At 48.5% G+C, this 18,297-nt stretch overlaps 8 protein-coding genes across 8 annotated transcripts; 4 read left to right on the top strand and 4 right to left on the bottom strand. All coding sequences in view use genetic code 12, as the record gives it.

Moving 5' to 3' along the window:
• Positions 1-21: 21 nt before the first annotated feature.
• Positions 22-1,302, bottom strand: LODBEIA_P21090 (uncharacterized protein; the record flags this gene model as incomplete). Its single annotated transcript, XM_066972072.1, has 1 exon — positions 22-1,302. One exon carries the CDS (start codon positions 1,300-1,302, stop codon positions 22-24), a length of 1,281 nt encoding a protein of 426 aa, XP_066829047.1.
• Positions 1,303-1,504: 202 nt separating this feature from the next.
• On the top strand, positions 1,505-2,176 carry LODBEIA_P21080 (uncharacterized protein; the record flags this gene model as incomplete). The annotated part of the gene is made up of 1 exon (XM_066972071.1): positions 1,505-2,176. The coding sequence occupies one exon, from the start codon at positions 1,505-1,507 to the stop codon at positions 2,174-2,176; it is 672 nt and encodes a 223-aa protein (XP_066829046.1).
• A 4-nt stretch (positions 2,177-2,180) lies between these two features.
• LODBEIA_P21070 (uncharacterized protein) lies at positions 2,181-4,190 on the bottom strand (the record flags this gene model as incomplete). The annotated part of the gene is made up of 1 exon (XM_066972070.1): positions 2,181-4,190. One exon carries the CDS (start codon positions 4,188-4,190, stop codon positions 2,181-2,183), a length of 2,010 nt encoding a protein of 669 aa, XP_066829045.1.
• Positions 4,191-4,733: 543 nt separating this feature from the next.
• LODBEIA_P21060 (uncharacterized protein) lies at positions 4,734-7,418 on the bottom strand (the record flags this gene model as incomplete). The annotated part of the gene is made up of 1 exon (XM_066972069.1): positions 4,734-7,418. The coding sequence occupies one exon, from the start codon at positions 7,416-7,418 to the stop codon at positions 4,734-4,736; it is 2,685 nt and encodes an 894-aa protein (XP_066829044.1).
• An 842-nt stretch (positions 7,419-8,260) lies between these two features.
• On the top strand, positions 8,261-10,237 carry LODBEIA_P21050 (uncharacterized protein; the record flags this gene model as incomplete). Its single annotated transcript, XM_066972068.1, has 1 exon — positions 8,261-10,237. The coding sequence occupies one exon, from the start codon at positions 8,261-8,263 to the stop codon at positions 10,235-10,237; it is 1,977 nt and encodes a 658-aa protein (XP_066829043.1).
• Positions 10,238-11,096: 859 nt separating this feature from the next.
• On the top strand, positions 11,097-12,905 carry LODBEIA_P21040 (uncharacterized protein; the record flags this gene model as incomplete). Its single annotated transcript, XM_066972067.1, has 1 exon — positions 11,097-12,905. One exon carries the CDS (start codon positions 11,097-11,099, stop codon positions 12,903-12,905), a length of 1,809 nt encoding a protein of 602 aa, XP_066829042.1.
• Positions 12,906-13,150: 245 nt separating this feature from the next.
• LODBEIA_P21030 (uncharacterized protein) lies at positions 13,151-14,176 on the top strand (the record flags this gene model as incomplete). Its single annotated transcript, XM_066972066.1, has 1 exon — positions 13,151-14,176. One exon carries the CDS (start codon positions 13,151-13,153, stop codon positions 14,174-14,176), a length of 1,026 nt encoding a protein of 341 aa, XP_066829041.1.
• A 1-nt stretch (position 14,177) lies between these two features.
• Positions 14,178-18,155, bottom strand: LODBEIA_P21020 (uncharacterized protein; the record flags this gene model as incomplete). The annotated part of the gene is made up of 1 exon (XM_066972065.1): positions 14,178-18,155. One exon carries the CDS (start codon positions 18,153-18,155, stop codon positions 14,178-14,180), a length of 3,978 nt encoding a protein of 1,325 aa, XP_066829040.1.
• Positions 18,156-18,297: the final 142 nt, after the last annotated feature.

Here is an 18,297-nt window from a genome sequence, read left to right as displayed (position 1 = left end):
CGCTACACACTCATACAAAGCCTACCCCACGGCTGTAAGCGAGTCAAACAAAACCGATATGGACTCCCCGAAATGGTCTCTTCTGATACATTCGGCAAAGATTGGCGAAACGTCAATCACCACTAGCTTGTCCTTGTGCGCCTCGATTTCCTCTTTCGGGATCGGATACGTATTGGTAACTACAATCTTGTCGATGCATTTGGAGTCGGTCAAAGCGCTCAAGCAGCTGTCGTTAAACACCCCGTGGGTGCCAACCACGTAAACGGCTTTGGCGCCACAGTTCAATCTCAAGTGCTCCGCCGCGGCAATGAACGAGTTGGGCTTGTCAATCATGTCGTCCAAGATAATGGCGACTTTGCCCTTGACGTCGCCAACGAGAGTAATCAACTTTTCCTCAACCAAGGGCCCATCTTCGTCGTCCGAGTTCTGCGCGGCGTTATACGACCCACCAAGCACATCGCTGTCCAACATATTGGGCTTGGTCAAGTGCGAGCCGTTGGAGTCGCAGAGAACACTGTTTTCCAAAACACCCTCCCGATGAGCACGCTCGCTCTTGAATTGGTAGTCATCATCCACCACGTGGCCCTGGACAATCCGAGCCGTCTGAAGCTCGTTGACAATGTTGTCCTGCTCCGTAGCGTCCCCACCGTCTTCAGCAATAATCTTGGCCTTCTTCAACGCCTTCTTGCGTGCGTACTCGTCCTGGGTTCTCCTTCTGTCGGTGTGGATCATGGCAAAGTTGATCTTCAACGAGTCGGCCAACGCCGTGACTCTTTTGGTGCCACCGGGGTTCTTGGAAACAACAACCGAGTTTTCCCAGTCGGGGATGTTGTGGCGGATCCACCTGGCCAACGTGGGCGCCCCCAACAAATTGTCCACCGGTTTGGTGAAAAACCCCTGCATCTGGCTTGCATGCAAGTCCATGCTGACAACATGGTCTGCGCCAGCCATCACCAACAAGTTGGCCAACATCCTGGCAGTAATGGCACCACGGTGCTTCTTCATCTTGCTCTGCTTGCTGTAGGGAAACTGCGGGATGACCGCGGTAATCTTGTTTGCACTTCCGCCGCGGCATGCGCTGATCAATATCAACAACTCCATGATGTGGTCGTTGATGTGCGGCGAGCCGCTTTGAATGACGTAAACGTCCTCGTCTCTTACACTCACGCCAATCTGGACCGATGTCTCGCCGTTGCTAAACTTTTTCAAGGTGCACGGGGCCGGCTCGACGCCCAACCGGTCGCAAACCAACTGGCCCAACTCAGGATGCGACGATCCTACAAAGATTTTGCACTTGCGCATATCCAACGACGGTGACAATGTGGAAAAAGCCGGGGGTGCTTGCGTTGAGTGAAGTTGGTTCAAGGATGAACTCTTCTCAAGGGATGAAAAGTGAGAGTGACAATCGTGTAAGGCAACTGGATTCTCGCCTTTTTTTTTTTTTTCTTTGGTTTCTCTGTTCCCGCGGAGTCAGGAGATGGCAATGCATCCAGACTAGAGCATAATGGAGCAGCTACAGTTGAGCATAGCTTCACACAGGGAGACAATTCGAAACTCGAGCTTTTTCCATGAAATTCAAGAGTCATTGAGCGGGGACTTTACCAACATCCGGTGCTTGGCCTTAGGTTCACCCAGCGAGAGCTCAAATGCTCGGTACCAGTACGCTTTGCTTTTGGAGTTGGTGGAGACCAAGAACATCGCTGAGGTGTCTCTTTATGACCCTGTGTTTACCGATTTGGATATGGAGTTGTTCAAGCCGTTCACAGTGGAGGAGCACTATCGCGGTGGGGCGGGCCCTGAAACCCTATACTATATCCCCCATGCTCCACTCGAGGTGATGGAGCAAATACTAGTCACCGACAAGCCAATGGTGTTTCTAGGCAACGACATCATTGCTCACACGGACCGACTAACAAAGCGCAAGCTAGCTTCCCTCTATCCGACCATGGCTGTTCTTGTGCATTACTCAGATGACGGCTCCTGTAACGACGGGTTTACCCCTGTCACAAACAAAAAGAGAAATAGCCGCAAATTCAAAGAGCCAGAAATAGTTTACAATTTCAATGCTGTGCACTTCCACGGAGTAGAGATCACACGATACAAAAACAGCTTCAACAAGAAAACACCCTGGGGCAACGCGTTTTCTGACATTGCATTCCATAGACTAATAGACTAAAAAACTATTCTAATCTCAGTTTCTTGTTCATTGGCTCTTCACTCTCATCTCCATCTTTCAACAAATGTTTAGCCAAAATCGAGTACAAGTCGTCCTTTGTAAACGGCTTGGCCAAGATATCGCTCATCCCGTTTTGCAAATACGTCACAAGGTCGTTATCCTCGATGTTGCCCGTCATGGCAATAATCGGCGTCTTGGTATCAAACGAGCGAATCACGCTCGTCGCTGTGGCTCCGTCCAAATTGGGCATGACTATGTCCATCAACACGAGATCGTACTTGGTGTTTTCCACCGTGGAGATGGCATTGAGGCCGTCGGTGACAACGGTGACTTGACACCCGTACTTTACCAAAAACTTGCGACACAACTGAATGCACACATTGTCGTCCTCAACCAAGAGAACATGGAACTTTGGGTTGGCAATGGAAGTGGTGCTGGTCTGTGGTAGCACATTGGTTTTTGGTGACGCCGATGAACTGGTCAAGGGAGAGAGGGGTTTGTTGTTCGCTGGCGACGCATGCACATAGTCTTCAGGAGCAGTTCCGGGGTTGGTCTGCGATGAGGAGGACAAGCTTTGCTGGTGGTTCTCATGGTGCTGCTGGTGTTGGTGCTGGTGCTGGTGCTGCTGGTGTTGGTGCTGGTGCTGGTGCTGCTGGTGCCGGTGTAAGTGAGGCGGCTGCTGGTCAAGCGTTTGGCCGCTGTTTGAACCTCGTGGTGGTGGCCCCTGGTGGACATCATCCATGGACTGAGTTCGGTCTAGTGTCTGGTTGGCAGACTTGGTTGGAAGAAATGCTTGGTTCGCTTGTGTCACCGACAGCAGGCGCGAGAGCGTGGCAAGACCGCTAATGGGACTGGTGGCGGAGTATGCTGTTTGCGGCGGACGGCCACTCGGGATGGAAAGGGAGCGGTTGTTGTTGAGAACCGCTGGTTGCAGTGGCTGTTGCAGGGCTCCAACTAGGTGGGAAGGTATTGGCTGAGTCATTCCCATTGTGGAGGCGCCGCCAGACGGCTGCATCGATTGCGTTGAAACCACGGGCGATTGGAGGTGCGGTGGGATTCGCGGCGACTGCAGCTGCAAATGCTGCGATATACTGGGAAGCGACGTTGCCGAGAGCGAGCCCAAGTGGTTGGCCGTGGACATGCTGGCGTTTGGGTCCGGGTGAGTAAAAGGGCCGGGGCCAAGGGCATTTGGTGGTGGAAAGTCCAACGGCGGAATTTTGATCCCAGACTGCAACAAGACATTGATCAAGAGGCTCATGGAGCGGTAGTACCGCTCGTTGAAGGAATTTATGGAGACAATGTGGTCCACCAACGTCTTGTATTTCTTTTGTAGCACTGCATTTTCCTGGCTTAGCACCTGGTTGCTCTCTTTGAGAGCGTCAACTTGCTCTCTCAAATGGTTCTGCGACTGACTTAGCTGGATGTAGTTGTGATTGCTAGCTGGGTGTGAGCTCTGTGGAAGGGGGACCCTGGTGGAATCGTTTGCTGCTGTCTCCACATTCACTTCTGATAGGCTGGGGTTCTTCTTGATAGCTGCACTTGTAGGCTTTGATCCGTTGTTGGAAGACGATGGAGACGCTCCGCCGGTTTTCTTTGTAGTGGGGCCTTTCCTCTTGATATTGTCCAACGATTCTCGGTCGTTGATTCTAAAGTCGGGATGTTTAAACTCCCAAGCGTCTTCGCCATAAGGGTAGCTCAGTTTGGCCTCGTTTGGAATCTTGACTTTATGAAAGTCGTACTTGTTCAATTGTCTAACAAAACTTGCAAAATTGGAATGTTTGAAGTGGCGTGGCAAAATGTCCTTTGTAAAGTTGTTTGTGTTGATCACCACAAAGCTGTCCCCGTTTTGGGTCCATTTGACAATGTTCTTATAACTATCTTCTTGAAGCATGAGAAATAGCTTTTTGACAAAGTCGTTGGACCCGCTCTGGTTGGAGCTTGACGTTGTAGCAAGCGTGGAGTTGGGAGCAATGGTGTGCTTCAACGATGTGGTTGTAGAAGGAGGAACCGACATGATAGAAATGGGACGGGCTTGTATTCTAAAATTATTGGCTTCGCTGGCTAGGTGATGTTGTGGATGTAATCATGAGTCGGCGGAAGGAGCAAAAAGCAGGCCTCTGAATCGGGGTAAACGGGTGGAAGGAGGTTGATAAATAACTTGGGACCAGAATGTATAATGTGTGAGCTACCAGTGTAGTTTGAGAGTTCTGCAGCTACAAATCACCTTATAGAGTCTAGTAGTGGCAGTTCCCTATACTTGTGCTCTGGTGGTAAGTTCCAAAAAGTGTTGATCTTTTTTCGCTCTCCCTCAGTCACTGTCTCCCTTTTACTAATAATAGTAGTCTCCTTTAATACACGATACATATACTTCCGCACTGTATAGCATGGACTAATTACTCTAAACAAAACGTAGGAGGGATTGGATGCCAAAAACAAGGCATGTCAGATATAGGGGTTGGGGCTACATGTGAAGACATGGCACCGCCGTTAAGTAGAGTTGAAGAAAGAAGTTAGTCTCTTTGCAGCCACAAACGTGTTCACTACATACCACACATAATCACAATTCGTCGTGTCCGGCTCGGGCATTGTTGTTGAACACAATTGGAAACTCATGAGGTTTGACTATTGTGATTCTGCCCCTGCCCTCGTCGACAAGCTTGCCTGTACTCACCGAACCCACTTTGTTCTTGATTCCCACAATGACAATTCTTTCAACGTTGACTGCAAGTGTGTAATTTCCCTCCTTTTCCACCAGAATGCCTTTCCTTTCGTCAACTTTGTACCTAATGTATGTAAACTCGCCACCAATGGTTTCGCCGTCGTCGACATATAACGACCCTTGCGCCTTTCCCTGTTTGTCCAACGCCACCACCAAAGTGTAGGGGTCGTGCTTCATCAACTTGGTGGATCTCCTATACCTCAGCTTCATTGGCACCACTGACCCGCCTTTGAGCAACATGGGAACATCGTTGAGCTCGACACTGAACCGATGGGAGTTTAGTCTCTCTCCAATCACCCCGTTTGCAAAGTGGTAGTAGATGTCCTCGTGATCTCGAGGAAGGAAAAACTCCACTTCTTTGGCACCTGCATCCGTAACAGGCTTTACCAATATCCCAGTATCGCCAAGGAAAAATTCGTCGTCAACCTCAAACGTCACCTTGTCCTTCAGGCCTTGGTAGTCGTAAAACAACGGTTTAATCACGGGGGACCCGTTTCTGGAAGCGTGGTAAAAGCTCGTGTAAAAAGCAGGAAGCAACGCGTACCTCAATCTGATGGCATTTCTGATACTCGACAAGTATGGCTCCTCTACCATCCACGGCTCCCTTCTTCGTGAGTCAATGTGAGCGTGCGCTCTGAAGAATGGATACCAAATACCAGCTTGGTACCATCTGGTGAGCAACTCTGGCGAGGGATTGCCAAAGAACCCACCAACATCTGCCCCGGCGAATGGCATCCCCATTATGTTGGAGGTCAACACCATGGGGATGGATATTTTCAAATACTCCCATTTCGACATATTATCGCCGGTCCACATGGCAGCTGTCCTCTGACTGCCGGCAAAATACGACCTAGTCAATATAAACGGTCGCTGAGTGGGCAATCGTGCAAGCAAGGACTGAAATGTCGCCTCGTGGTAGGTCAACCCAAACACGTTGTGGATAGACCGGTGCTCCCACTGGCCATAATGGATGTTGTCCTTGGGGGCACTTGTTTCCGGTCCACTGAACACCGATGGCTCGTTCATGTCATTCCAGAGGTGCAAGTTTTTGTACCTGTCAGAAATCATGAATTTTCGATGGCTTTCGTCCCAGAAACTTCGGCTCTCCGGGTGCATGGTGTCCACCCAAACAGACTCACCGGGCCAGCAGTGTCCATAATACACTTGGTTGTCGGCGTTTTTCATTGCTATACCTCTCGTGACCAACTCATTGCTCACCTCGTAGCCGGTTTTAATGTGAGGGTCAATAATCACCACCAAGTTCCGGCTGCTCCGGTTCAACTCCTGCAACATCTCTCCCGGTTCAGCAAAGTTCTCCGGGTGCCATGTAAAATACTTTTTATTGTCGGCGTATTCAATGTCAAGCCAGATGGTGTCATAGGGTATCTCGTACTCGTCGAATTTAGAGTTGACCTCCAACACATCCTTGATGTCGTTGTAGTTCCACCGGCACTGGTGGTAGCCGAGACTTGACAATAGGGGCAACTGCGTGTTTCCGGTAAGCTTGCCGTAGACTTGGTTAACATCCCGCGGACTATCCTCAATAATCACCACAAAGTCCAAAATGCCGTTTTCCGACATCCAATGCACTGATGACGCGCGGGTGTCTTCTTCGATATCGATGTAGGTGTCGGCGCTGTTGATCCAAAAGATCCCCGCTGCCACGTTGCCGTTTACTGCCATGACCAATGGGATCGACCCGTACATTGGCAACCGCGAGTCGACCTCGTATTCAAAAATGTCCACGTTGTAGAGCCTGTATGGCTCATGCATTTTGGTATCCTTCAAAAGCATGGAGTCTGCATGCTCGGGGATGCCGTAGAGGCTTTCGAACCCAACCAAGGTAAAGTCGAGTGCCACCGCCTCAGGTCCAAGGGGCAACCTATCACCTTTTGAGTCGGCAAAGCTATCGGAAAACATATCAAAGTCGGACTCTTGAGGAAAAAGATTTTCCTGGTTGTTCTCTTTTGATCTGGAATGCTCAATGTTGAGCAACTGCTTTCCGTTGACGACAATCTGCTCCTTTCCGTCGTAAAAAAATGTAAACGTGACCGGGTTGAGCTGAATGGCAACCTCGTGTCTGGGGTATATGACGGTGATCTCGTTATCCAGTCTCTTTAGCCGAAACTGCTGTGGACTGGGGCTATCCTTGAACGCCCAGTTAGAGGCCTCGTTGTATCTATTAGGATTCACCAAGCCCTCACTCATGGGTCTCCTTTCGTCCATTTTGAATCTGAAGCTGTTTTCAACGATGCTGATTTCAAAGGGAAACACAGCTGGTGCAGCACTCGCAAGGGTCTTTTCAATCTCTCCACTCAAAACCCCATCCTCAACCTTAATCGAGTCTTTCAAAACTTGGTAAGGGCTCTGAAAAGCGGGATCAAGCAGTACTTGCTTGGCATAGTGTCGATTGCGGTGGCAAAACCCTGCCTGGTGACAGCTTTTGAAGAGATGGTCCTTGACACCCAAGCAGCAGCTCAACAATGCTGTGAGAAGAATAAGAATCCGCGATAGCAGGTGCATGGAGAAGGGATATGAGGAGAATGAAGTAGGGTGAGTTTGTACCTGTATTTAATTTTCAAGACGCATTTTATGCTGTTAATCTTTTGCTTTTTTTTTGATTTGCGCTTTGCGGGATTCGAAATGGGTGTCAGTACCGATTTGCAGCCATCACGTGACTTCCCAATGAGCTTTGCAAAGTCATACCCTATCCTGTAAAACAGGTCCATGAGCTACTCGCTCTGACTGTATTAGACGGAAGATGACTTTATTCTGTTTTCTCGAGTTTTGCTGCAACTGGTAAAGTTTTCCCAAAATTTTGGTGCAAATTTCATCATATATTTTTATGCGTGGTAATCTTCTGACACCTCATCTACATGGTGGTTTCAACAAATGTAAACCCCCGTGGTGCTCATGTTTTTCACTTTCTCAAACACAGGAAATGATTGTGAATGAGCAAGTGCAACTACTGTGATTGGGAAAAAGGAGAGTCTGGCATGCAGATTGTTGCTATTGACACAGCTCTGCAGTTCCCCTTATGGCCATAGAGAGCTAGAGCTTTATGATACAAGTGAGGCCATATCAACGCAGTGCATGTCTTGCCTCCTGCCCACAACGAGTCGACGGAACCGATGGCACGTTCAACAATCGTATCTCAACATCCGCTTCGATTCCCGGCCATGAAGGTTTAAAAGCGTACGGTCGTGTGACTTGCCATAAAAAAGATCCCAAGTGGTAGTATCAAGAAAATGGAAAAGAAAAATTCAGTCTCTTTAAACAGCACCAGAATATTCATCTAGAACAGAACAATCTGTTGCAAACACATATTATATCCAAATACAAGTTAAGAAACCGCCGCGATTTCAATGAGCCTGGACAATGATAGAAAGAGGTCACCTGAGACAGACCATCTACCGTCAAAGAAAGCCAAGGTGCTAGATGAGCTCAGCACCGAGGGCCCGCTCAGCCAGGCCGACGTTGTCTATTTCAAAAAGGAGGCCATCTACAGACAGATGCTCAACTATAAAGAGCAAGTACTCAAATTGCAAGGCAAGGCGAAACGGCTCTCGATGGAGTCCGAGGGAGTCAAACATGTCATTACCGTGTTGACGGCATGGTACAACCAGATATTGGCGTTGTTTGACAATAACGAAGGGACCAATGAAGATGTGTTGGTGCCGTTTCCAGAATCAACGGATGACGAAAAGCTAGAACAGCTAAGACGAGCAGTGTCAAGAGCATTGTCGTCAACGTTGCCTCTAAACTTTGACGCAACAAAGCTCCAACAGTTGAGTTCCATCAAAAGCCAGAACCAGATACTAGCGAGGGAGAATGAGTCGCTCTTGGTGCAAGTTGACCAGTTGCAAAAGGAAATCCTTGGTTTGATCAACCTGCGAGAACGCAACGCGTCAAAGACGCTAAAGAGAGTCGACGACAGTCGGAAGGAAGTTAGTGAAGATGTAAAAGTCAAAGAGGAAACACCGCAGCCTGTGCCGAGTGGTGACCAAAACGGAAACTCTCGCGATGTAGGCGACGAGCAATGGGAGAAATTAAACTTGGAGCTTGAGCAGCTAAAGTCGTGCAACCAGGTGCTAAACAGTCAGCTCGAGGAAATGACAGGCTCGAATAAGGCCCTTTTGTTGAAAACCACCGCGTTGGAGAGCAAGATACACAACTTGGACGAGTCCGACTTGCAGGAGAATGTGATTTACAAAAAGATTGTTAAAAACAACCAGTCCTTGCAGGAGCAGATTAGCAAAGTCAGCAAACTAAACACGGTGAATGTCGCAAAGTTGACCGAGTTTGAAGAAAAACACAACGAGCTCAAAAGCTTGATAGAGGCTGATATTGTCAAGGAGAATGAGAGCTTGAAGCAGACCTTGGCCAAAGTAGAGCAGGACTTGGTCCGCGTGAGAACAACACGCGACGAGCTTTTGGGCAAAAATACGTTGCTATCCAAGCAAATTGAAGACCAAAAGACTGCCGCGGCACTTCTCGAGTTGAATGCGGTGTACTCAAAGAGGATCGATGAGCTCATCCAGAGTCGAGTTGAAGTTAGCGGAGATGCTAAAATCGAACTCCTAAATAACGAAATTAAGGAAATCGAAAGTGCATTTAAGCAAACCAGAGAGTTTGCTATGAAGAAAATGTCCACAGCAATAGACCACGAAAACCAAGTGAAGAAGCTAACAATTGAAAAAAACAAGGCGGACCAGAAATACTTTGCATCGATGAGACTCAAGGACTCGCTCAGCAGTGAAAATAAGGTATTGAAGCAGCAAGTTGCCAAGTCGCAGGATTTGGTAAAGAGTTTCACCGAGCTTGAGCTGAACTATCTCAACAAAATCGAGGTCTTGACAAAGTCAATTGTCGACTACAAGATCATCAAGGAAAACTCGTTGCAGGATAACTATAACTTGCAAGATAGTATCAAAAACTTAAACGTCATCAAGGACTCCCTAGAGAAAGATGTGGAACGAAAAGAGGCCAAGATCGTTTCCATGACCACGGAGGTGGTGGAATTGAAAGACCAATTGAACAAACAAAGCTTACAGTTGGACTCACTAAGAAAAGAGTTTGCAAACGCAGAGAGCTTAATCAACAAGTACCGAACCAACAACACCGACTCAATCATCCAAGAAGACGAGCAACAGTTGGAGGCGTTGCGGTCGATTGCAAAGTGTTCGGTGTGCACAAAGAACTGGAAAGACACGGCGATAACCGTGTGTGGGCATGTGTTTTGCTCCAAATGCACGCAAGAACGGCTAGCTGCGCGGTTGAGGAGGTGTCCCACTTGCAACAAAGGCTTTTCCATCAATGATCTTTTAACTGTTCATTTATAACAATTGACGGAATGCGTTTTGTATCAACATGTAATAGTAAATGTGAAGAGTAACGAGCAACGTTGTATCAGTACTGAAAATAGTTCAAACTCTCTACCTTACCAAGCCAACACGCGTATGCATCTGGTGTCGACAGAAAAACAAAATAAAAAAATAATCTTGCTGGCTCCTTTTTTTTTTCCCCCACTGAATCGTCACCCATAAGTTTGTTGCCTCCAACATGTATCGCCCAGCCCCTACCTAGATAACCTAATAAATGCAATTACATAGTCAACAGTGGTGAGGTACTCCGACAGATGTTACTAGGCTTGAGTTTTGGTCGGAAAAGGTTTAGTACTGGCACCAACGGTACAGCGCACACGATGAATCTTTTAATCATGTGACCCATCGGTGAGAAAAAAAAAGTAATAGTCAACAGGGAGTCTACCACGAAATACCCCCCCTCAGCTGAATTTCAAGCTTGGTTTTACTATTGGCTAATCCACCAGCCCCGAGAGAATGACACCGCCATGAGAACTACTTTAAACAAGTACAGGGCAAGGTGGCAAAAAAAAAAAAGAGACACCAGGGGATATAATTTTTGTCTTCTTCCACGGTAAAGTCTATACGTTGGAGAAGGTGGCGTTGGAACTTTACAAGTAAACGACTCAAGAGCGAGAATTGCGACTGGAAAAAAAAAAATTAAAAAAACAAACAACATTGAGCCAGCAGTATAAATACAATTCAATTTTTCCATCGATTTTTCACAACACAGGTACAAAGGAGAGAGATAGATTTTCACCACCATTTGAAAAAAAAAAAAGAAAACAAAAAAATAGGGACTTCTGCACATGGCAAGATTTCTACAATAGAGTCCATCATGTCCACCGATCACGAGTTTCAGTCGCCGGAGAAACGGAAACTAGATGAGCGAGAGGAAGATTCTGCTGCCGAGGAGGGCTCGAAGAAGCAAAGGACTGAAAATGGACAAGTTGAGGAGACTGTGGAGACGGAGGAGACAAACGGGAATGGAGACTCAAGTCAGGTTCCTGATCAGCAGGAGGAGGCTGCAGCAACCACGCAGCCTACTGCAACCACCTCACCTCCTACGGCTTCTGCTCCCACACCCGCAGCCAAACCACCAGCGGAACCAGATATGGACAACTTGCCCGCGGATCCCATGCCTGCCCACCAATACAAGTACGCCCTAACTACAATCAAGGGCATCAAGAGATTAAAAGACTCCACCCCTTTCCATCTCCCAGTCGACACTGTCAAACTAAACATCCCATTATACTACAACTTCATAAAACGCCCCATGGACTTGTCCACTATAGAACGGAAGTTGCACGTGAAGGCCTACGAGAGTGCGGAGCAGTTCACCAGCGATTTCAATCTCATCATTGAAAACTGCCAAAAGTTCAACGGTGAGGCTGCGTCCATCTCCAAAATGGCGTTGAACATCCAGGCCCAGTTTGAAAAGCTCATGCTCAACATGCCCCCGAGGGAATTACCACAGGGAGTCACAGAAACAAAGGCAGTGTCTCCCGACATCAACAAACGAAGGGCGGACTCTGTTGCCGCCGCACGGCCAAGAAGAGCGGTGCACCCACCGAAATCAAAAGAACTACCTTACGACGTGAGGCCTCGCAAGAAAAAATTTGCAGCGGAACTAAGATTCTGCGCGCAAACCATCAAGGAGTTGACGTCGAAAAAGCACTACAACTACAACTTTCCCTTCTTGGCGCCCGTGGATGCCGTAAGCTTGAACATCCCCAACTACCACCAAGTTGTCAAGGAGCCCATGGACCTCGGTACCATTCAGTCCAAGTTGACAAACAACCAGTACGACAGCGCAGATGATTTTGAAAGAGACGTGCGGTTGGTGTTTAAAAACTGCTATGCGTTCAACCCCGAGGGAACCGAGGTCAACATGATGGGCCACCGCCTTGAGGCCGTGTTTGATAAAAAATGGGTCAACAAACCGGTGCCCGAGCCAACACCCCCCGCTTCAGAAGTGGAGGAAGAGGAGGTGTCGAGCGAGGAAGAGGAAGAGATAACCGAGGCCATGATTGCCGACGTGCCCGCGATCCAGTTTCTCGAGAACCAGTTGACGAGAATGAAGAAGGAGTTGGACGAGATGAAGAAAGACCACTTGAAAAAATTGCGCGAGCAGCAAGCGGCTAAAAAGAAAAAGAAGAAAGCAGCACTGTCGACTGCCAAGCGCGGCTCAAAGGCGAAGCGAAAGGAGTCGTCGGTGCCGCCCGTTAGCCAGGTGAAACTCACGCCGCCGCAACCGGTTGTCACATACGAAATGAAAAAACAGGTTTCCGAGGTTGTGCCTACGTTGTCCGACAAAAAGCTCAATGCGTTGATCAAAATCATCCAGGACGACGTGCAAATCAGCAACGAGGACGAAGTGGAGTTGGATATGGACCAATTGGGTGACTCCACGGTGTTGAAGTTGTACGACTTTTTATTCGGCGAAAAGGCGGCAGTCAAGATCAAAAAGAAGGGCAACAAGTCGGGAACCAATCTAGACGAGTTGGCGCATTTGAGGTCGCAGTTGGCATTGTTTGACGAGGGCAACGGGCATGCGCAGACAGAAAGTAACGGTCTTATGGGTATCAAGCATGAAGAAAGCTCCGACGACGATGCCGTGTCGTCTGAAAGCTCGGAGGAGGAGTAGTGAGGCCAGGATGCGGGATCTTTCTTCTCTTGTTTTTCTTTTTTTTTTTTTTTTTTTTTGGCTTCTATATACTTGTATTATTTAAAGAAATTTCCATCAACTGCTTATCTGTAACTTGCAAATTGAAAATATTCTAGAGTGGGACTCTACTCACGTGACTGTACCTAAAGCTGGTGTAGCAGATCATCACTTGTGTATTTGCACAGATTTCATCTCATCTCAGCTGCAACTGTGCAATTCCCTCAATGACAGTTCCCTCGAGACCGGCAGAGAACAGGCCCACGGCGATTATACAAAGATGCAAACTAGAGAACCGGCCAGTGTGCGTCGCAGGCCCCATGGTCAGGTACTCCAAACTCCCATTCCGTGAGCTATGCCGGTTCTACAATGTGGATATAGTCTACACGCCAATGATACTAGCTCGTGAGTTTGTCCGCAACGATATGGCTCGGTATTCGGACTTTACTACAAACGCCCGGGACCACTGCGTCATAGTGCAAGTGGGCGTCAACAACGTGGAGGACTTCATGAAATTCATCGATATGATCTTGCCGCATGTGGACGGGGTTGGGATCAACTGCGGATGCCCCATAAAGGACCAGATCCGGGAAGGGATCGGGGCTGCGTTGATGAGCGAGCCGCATCTCGTGGCAGCGATGATCTCAGCGGCCAAGGCCAAGTACGGGGGTTCTGTTTGCATTGACACAAAAATCCGAATACACAGCGACGTGAATGAAACCATCGAGTTTGTCAAGATTGTGGAGGCTGCGGGCACCGACATCATCACCATCCACGGCCGCACAAAGACCACCCGGTCGTCCACCCCTGTTGACTTGGACGCAATCAAGATGGTGAGGCTGCACATTAAAACGGTTCCTGTGATCGCCAACGGCGACTGCTTCACATTGGACGATTGTCGGAGAATCGCAGCTTATACCGGTGCCGACGGTGTCATGTCGGCACGAGGGATACTAGCAAACCCGGCACTTTTCACGGGTCAGGACCAAACACCCTGGAGTGCAGTCGAGGTGTTTATGGCGTTGACCACGAGCTACGGCTTGCCATTCAAGTTATCGCAACACCACGTACTGCAGTTGTTGGAAAATATGCCAGTGTCGAAAAAAGTGGTCAAGAGAGTGAATGCTGCGAAATCGATGGTGGAGATGATTGATGTGTTGGACACATACTTTGTGCTAAAGAGAAAGCATGAGAAGGGATATGCATGTGCTGTGGAACCTAGTTGGAAGAAAGAAAGCTTGAATATTACATAAGTTACATTTCGGCTAGTTCGATGTTCATGATTGGCACACTTTTGGTCTTGTTGTCGATTTTGTAGATCCCCACCAACTTTTGCGCCAACTCAAACATATTGTTCCGTAAGGAAATGACGATAAACTGGGCGTTTTTGGTCCTCTCCTTTATATAGTTTGCCACAATAGACACGTTGCGAAAGTCCAATGCGGCGTCGATCTCATCCATCACATAAAGCGGCGTGGGTTTGTATTTGTGCAAAGCAAACACCAATGCCAACAGGCTCAACGTCTTTTCGCCGCCAGACAAGTTGGAAATGTTTTTCCACGACTTTTTCGGCGGCATCACGCTGAACAAGATGCCCTCGGAAAAGGGGTCCAAGCTGTCCACCAACTCCAACTCGGCGTTGCCTCCCATGGTGATCATCCGGTACATGTCCTTTAGTGTCGAGGAGATGTCGCTGAATCCTTGCATGAACTCGTCGAGTCTCTTTCTCTTCATATCCTCGCAGTAGTCGCGCTTCTCGTCTCGATCGCCAATGGCTTTGTTTAAATCGTCTTTTCTCTCCTTGCACTCTGCGAGTTTGGTCCCGTACTCCCTCAAGATCTCGACATCCACACGCACAGTCGACATGTACTTTTCAATCTCTTCCACTTCGGAGTTGACAGCGTCAATGTCGATGTCGTCGTCAGACTCGTTATCTAATAGTGGCGTGGTATATGTGGACTGCTCGTGGTCCGGAAGCCAGTAAATATAGGGAGTGAGGTCCCGCACCGGTATCGAGTCTAGAGCTTGCTCGTTCTGGGCGACCAAACGCCGCATCTTTTCCAAATGTCCCTCTACTTTCTCCAATTGGTTCTTTATCTCAACCTTAAACTGTTCAAAGTCAGCAATCTCGGCCTGTTTCTCCTCAATCTCCAAACGCGCTACTTCAAGCTGCTCATCCTTTTCTTGCTTTTGCTGATTCAACACCTCCATTTGCACTTCCAAAGACTGCATCTGTTCCACCACCACGGCTTGTGACTCTTTCAACTCCTTGACCGCCGCTTCCAACTCTGCCAAGACCCGCGTTTCTTCGTCAATGTTTCGCGTGTGCCGTTCAATATCGCTTTCCAACTTCTTCACCGCAATTCTGTCCCCACTGGTCTTGTCGTTGGTTATAGAAATCTGCTTCTTTATACTATCAACCGTGGAGCTTTGCACTTTTAAATCGACACCTCCCGCCTCCATGATCTTCCGCTCTAGCTCCGAAATGCGCGTTTCCGACTCGGCCATTTCAGATTGCAATATGGATTTCTCCCGGTGCAACACGGCTAGCTGCTCGCGCTTGTCCGTAATCTGCGCTTCAAAGGGGTTCGTGGCGTCCATCTCCTCTTGCTCTATGGACAAGGTTCTCCTCAACTGAGCAATCTCTTTCATCTCTGATGCAAGCCCGGCAATGTCCAACTTTAACTTTTCAAGCGCCCGCCGTGTTTCCGGCTCGAGCTTTTTCACCTGCTTTAGCGCGGCCACGCTCTCGTTATACTGCTTGCTCGTGTCATCGTACTTGCTCTCCAACTCCGATATCCGCCCCCGCAACAGCTCCAAGTCCAGTTCCTCAACCTCGTTGGTATCCTCACTGCGCGAGGACGTCAACTTCATGGCCCCCTTTTGAATATAGTTGCCACCGCCTGACATTGTGCCAAAAGTGTCAATCACTTGCCCATCCAAGGTGGCCACCTTCCACCGTTTAGCACCGTAGGCGACGGCCTTGGCCTCTTTCAAGTCGGGCGCGACCAACGTGTGGAACATCTTGCTAAAGAATGCCGGTGCAAATTTCGAATCAAGTGGGTCAACGAGGTCAAAGAGCCGCTTGACCTTGGATGGGTCGCCAGGCGTGTTTATCGGGGACAAGTCAAACTTGCTCAACTTGGAGAGACATATAAAGCTAGCATATCCAAGTCGGTTTTTTCGCAAGTACTCGATGCAGGCCTGGGCGGTTTCAACGGAATCGACAACCATGCTGTCCAAACCTGGGACCGCTGTTGAGATTGCGACATCATATTTTGCGTCAATGCGGCCAAGGTCGCCTAGTCGTCCGTGGAAACCTTCAACCCTGCCGGACTTTGCCAATTTGCTTAGAGATGCTAGCACGCTGTTTTTGTTTTCCTTGGATTGCAAAATAGCAAGCGAGTCATGGAGCTTGTTTTTGTTCTTGGAGATTTGCAGCTTCAACTTGTCCAACCCGGCTTTTAACAAACTGGTCTGCTCCTCGCCGAGAGCCCACTGCTCGGTAATCTTTTCCAAGTCTCGCTCCTTCTGTTGATACTCTGCTTCCTTGGATTTACCCTCTGCTTTGATATCTCTGAGCCGTCGCTTGCTTTGCTCTAGCTGGGTCCGTTTACTATTCATTTGGCTCTCGAGCATGTTGATCTCTGTTGCAACCAACTGGGCTTTGCTTTCATTCTCCTTGATTTTGGACGTCCACGGCTCCAACCGTGTCTGCAAGGTTTCAATCTCCTGCGTAAACACGGAGGTCCTCGCTGTTAGCTTTGCCCTCATCTCGGCCATCTTGTCCTCCTGTGCCAGTAATTTCAAAGTTAGCGTCTCAATCTCGGTTTTGTACTGTGCAGAGGAGTTGGCATAAGTGGATAAGCTCTGCTTTGCCTTGTTTAAAGATGCAGTCAGCGACGCCACGGATTTGTTTGCTTTCCTGATCTTGGCGTCCATGTTTTTTGACTTTTCTTCAAAAGCAACGTTTTGCTTGTTCAAGTCCTTGCGTTGTTTGCTCAAACGATCCATCTCAGTGGTCAATCGCTTTAGCTCCTTGGTGGTTTGCAGCTGCTTTTCCTTCTCGGTGGTGATCTGTTTAGTGACCTCCGCGACTGCTTCTGTTCTCTCCTGCAACTTTCCCCTCAACTCGCTTGCTTCTTGCTCCTCCTCTTGCATCTGCAGTCTGTACCGCTGTGCGTTGCAACGGAACTGGAGCCCCATCAAGTGGTTCAATTTCCGCTCGAGGTCCAAAAACTTTAAAGCTTCAGCCTTTTTCTCCTCCAACAAACTTTTGTCCTTTTCCACAAACTCCAACCGATCTGACTTTTCCTGGCATATAGTGTTGAGCTCTTCAATCTCAGTGGTTGTATCTTCAATCAACTGCTTGTACTTGGTCGTTCCAATAATGTCTTCCAAATACTCAAGTAGGCCGTCTTCGCCCTCCTTCTCGGCCTTTGCCTTCATTTGCGCTATGGACTCGACCTCGCCTTGAAGAATCAAAAACCGCTTGTGCTCCAAGTCAATGCCTTGTTTTTTCAACAATGAGGTCACCTCGGTGTATGTGCTCTTCTTGTCGTTGATATAGTACGCCGACTGGTTGTTCTGGAACGCTTTTCTGGAGACGACCAAGCTTGAGTCTGGTACATTACCAGCTCCTTGAAGGATGGGGTCGCCATAGACCATCTTAAAGTGTATATCGACCTGGCAATACTCCGGCCGACTGGTGCCCGAGTTGTGTATCAACTCGGATATTTTTCCCTGTCTCATTTTGCTGGCTTTGAATCCAAACACAAATAGCATCGCGTCAATGACGTTGGACTTGCCACTGCCGTTGGGGCCAACCACTGACGAGAATGAGGAGTGGAAGGGCCCGATGAGCTGTCGACCGGCGTACGACTTGAAGTTGGTCAAGGCCAACCGATCAATGACTAGTCGAGGCTTTGTGGGAGTGGCGCACGTGGTTTGCAGCGGGTGGTTGACCACCGACGGCAGTGGCTCTGGCATTGGCGTTCCGTGGCTAGCTTCAGCAGTTTCTGCACCCTCAACATGTTCTGCGAGTGGCGCATCAATTTCCACTTTACCGGGGTCTAGCATATTTGTTGGTCCTTCATTGCCTTCATGTTCCTCTCCTTCCGCGTCCTCACTTTTCGAAGGAGCCTCGTCTTCATGCTCGCTTGCGGCTTTATCCGACTCATAATCGCTGTTGTTGATAAACGAGTTGTCGCTGGCGTCGAGTTTCCTTTTCATCCGGGAGGAGTGAGGTTGTAAACATAGAGCAGCAGTTTGGATGTAAGCCTGGTTCAGGTTGATTTTGTTGCAAAAACTGATCCCTACGCGTCAGGCAGAGGTAAACAAGAGACAGAGATTTTGCGGCAAATTACACGACTTT

This window comes from Lodderomyces beijingensis (assembly GCF_963989305.1).
Source record: "Lodderomyces beijingensis strain CBS 14171 genome assembly, chromosome: 2".
NCBI lineage: Eukaryota > Fungi > Ascomycota > Pichiomycetes > Serinales > Debaryomycetaceae > Lodderomyces > Lodderomyces beijingensis.
The sequence above is the reverse complement of the archived record's forward strand: the minus strand, read 5'-3'. Positions and strand labels throughout refer to the sequence as shown.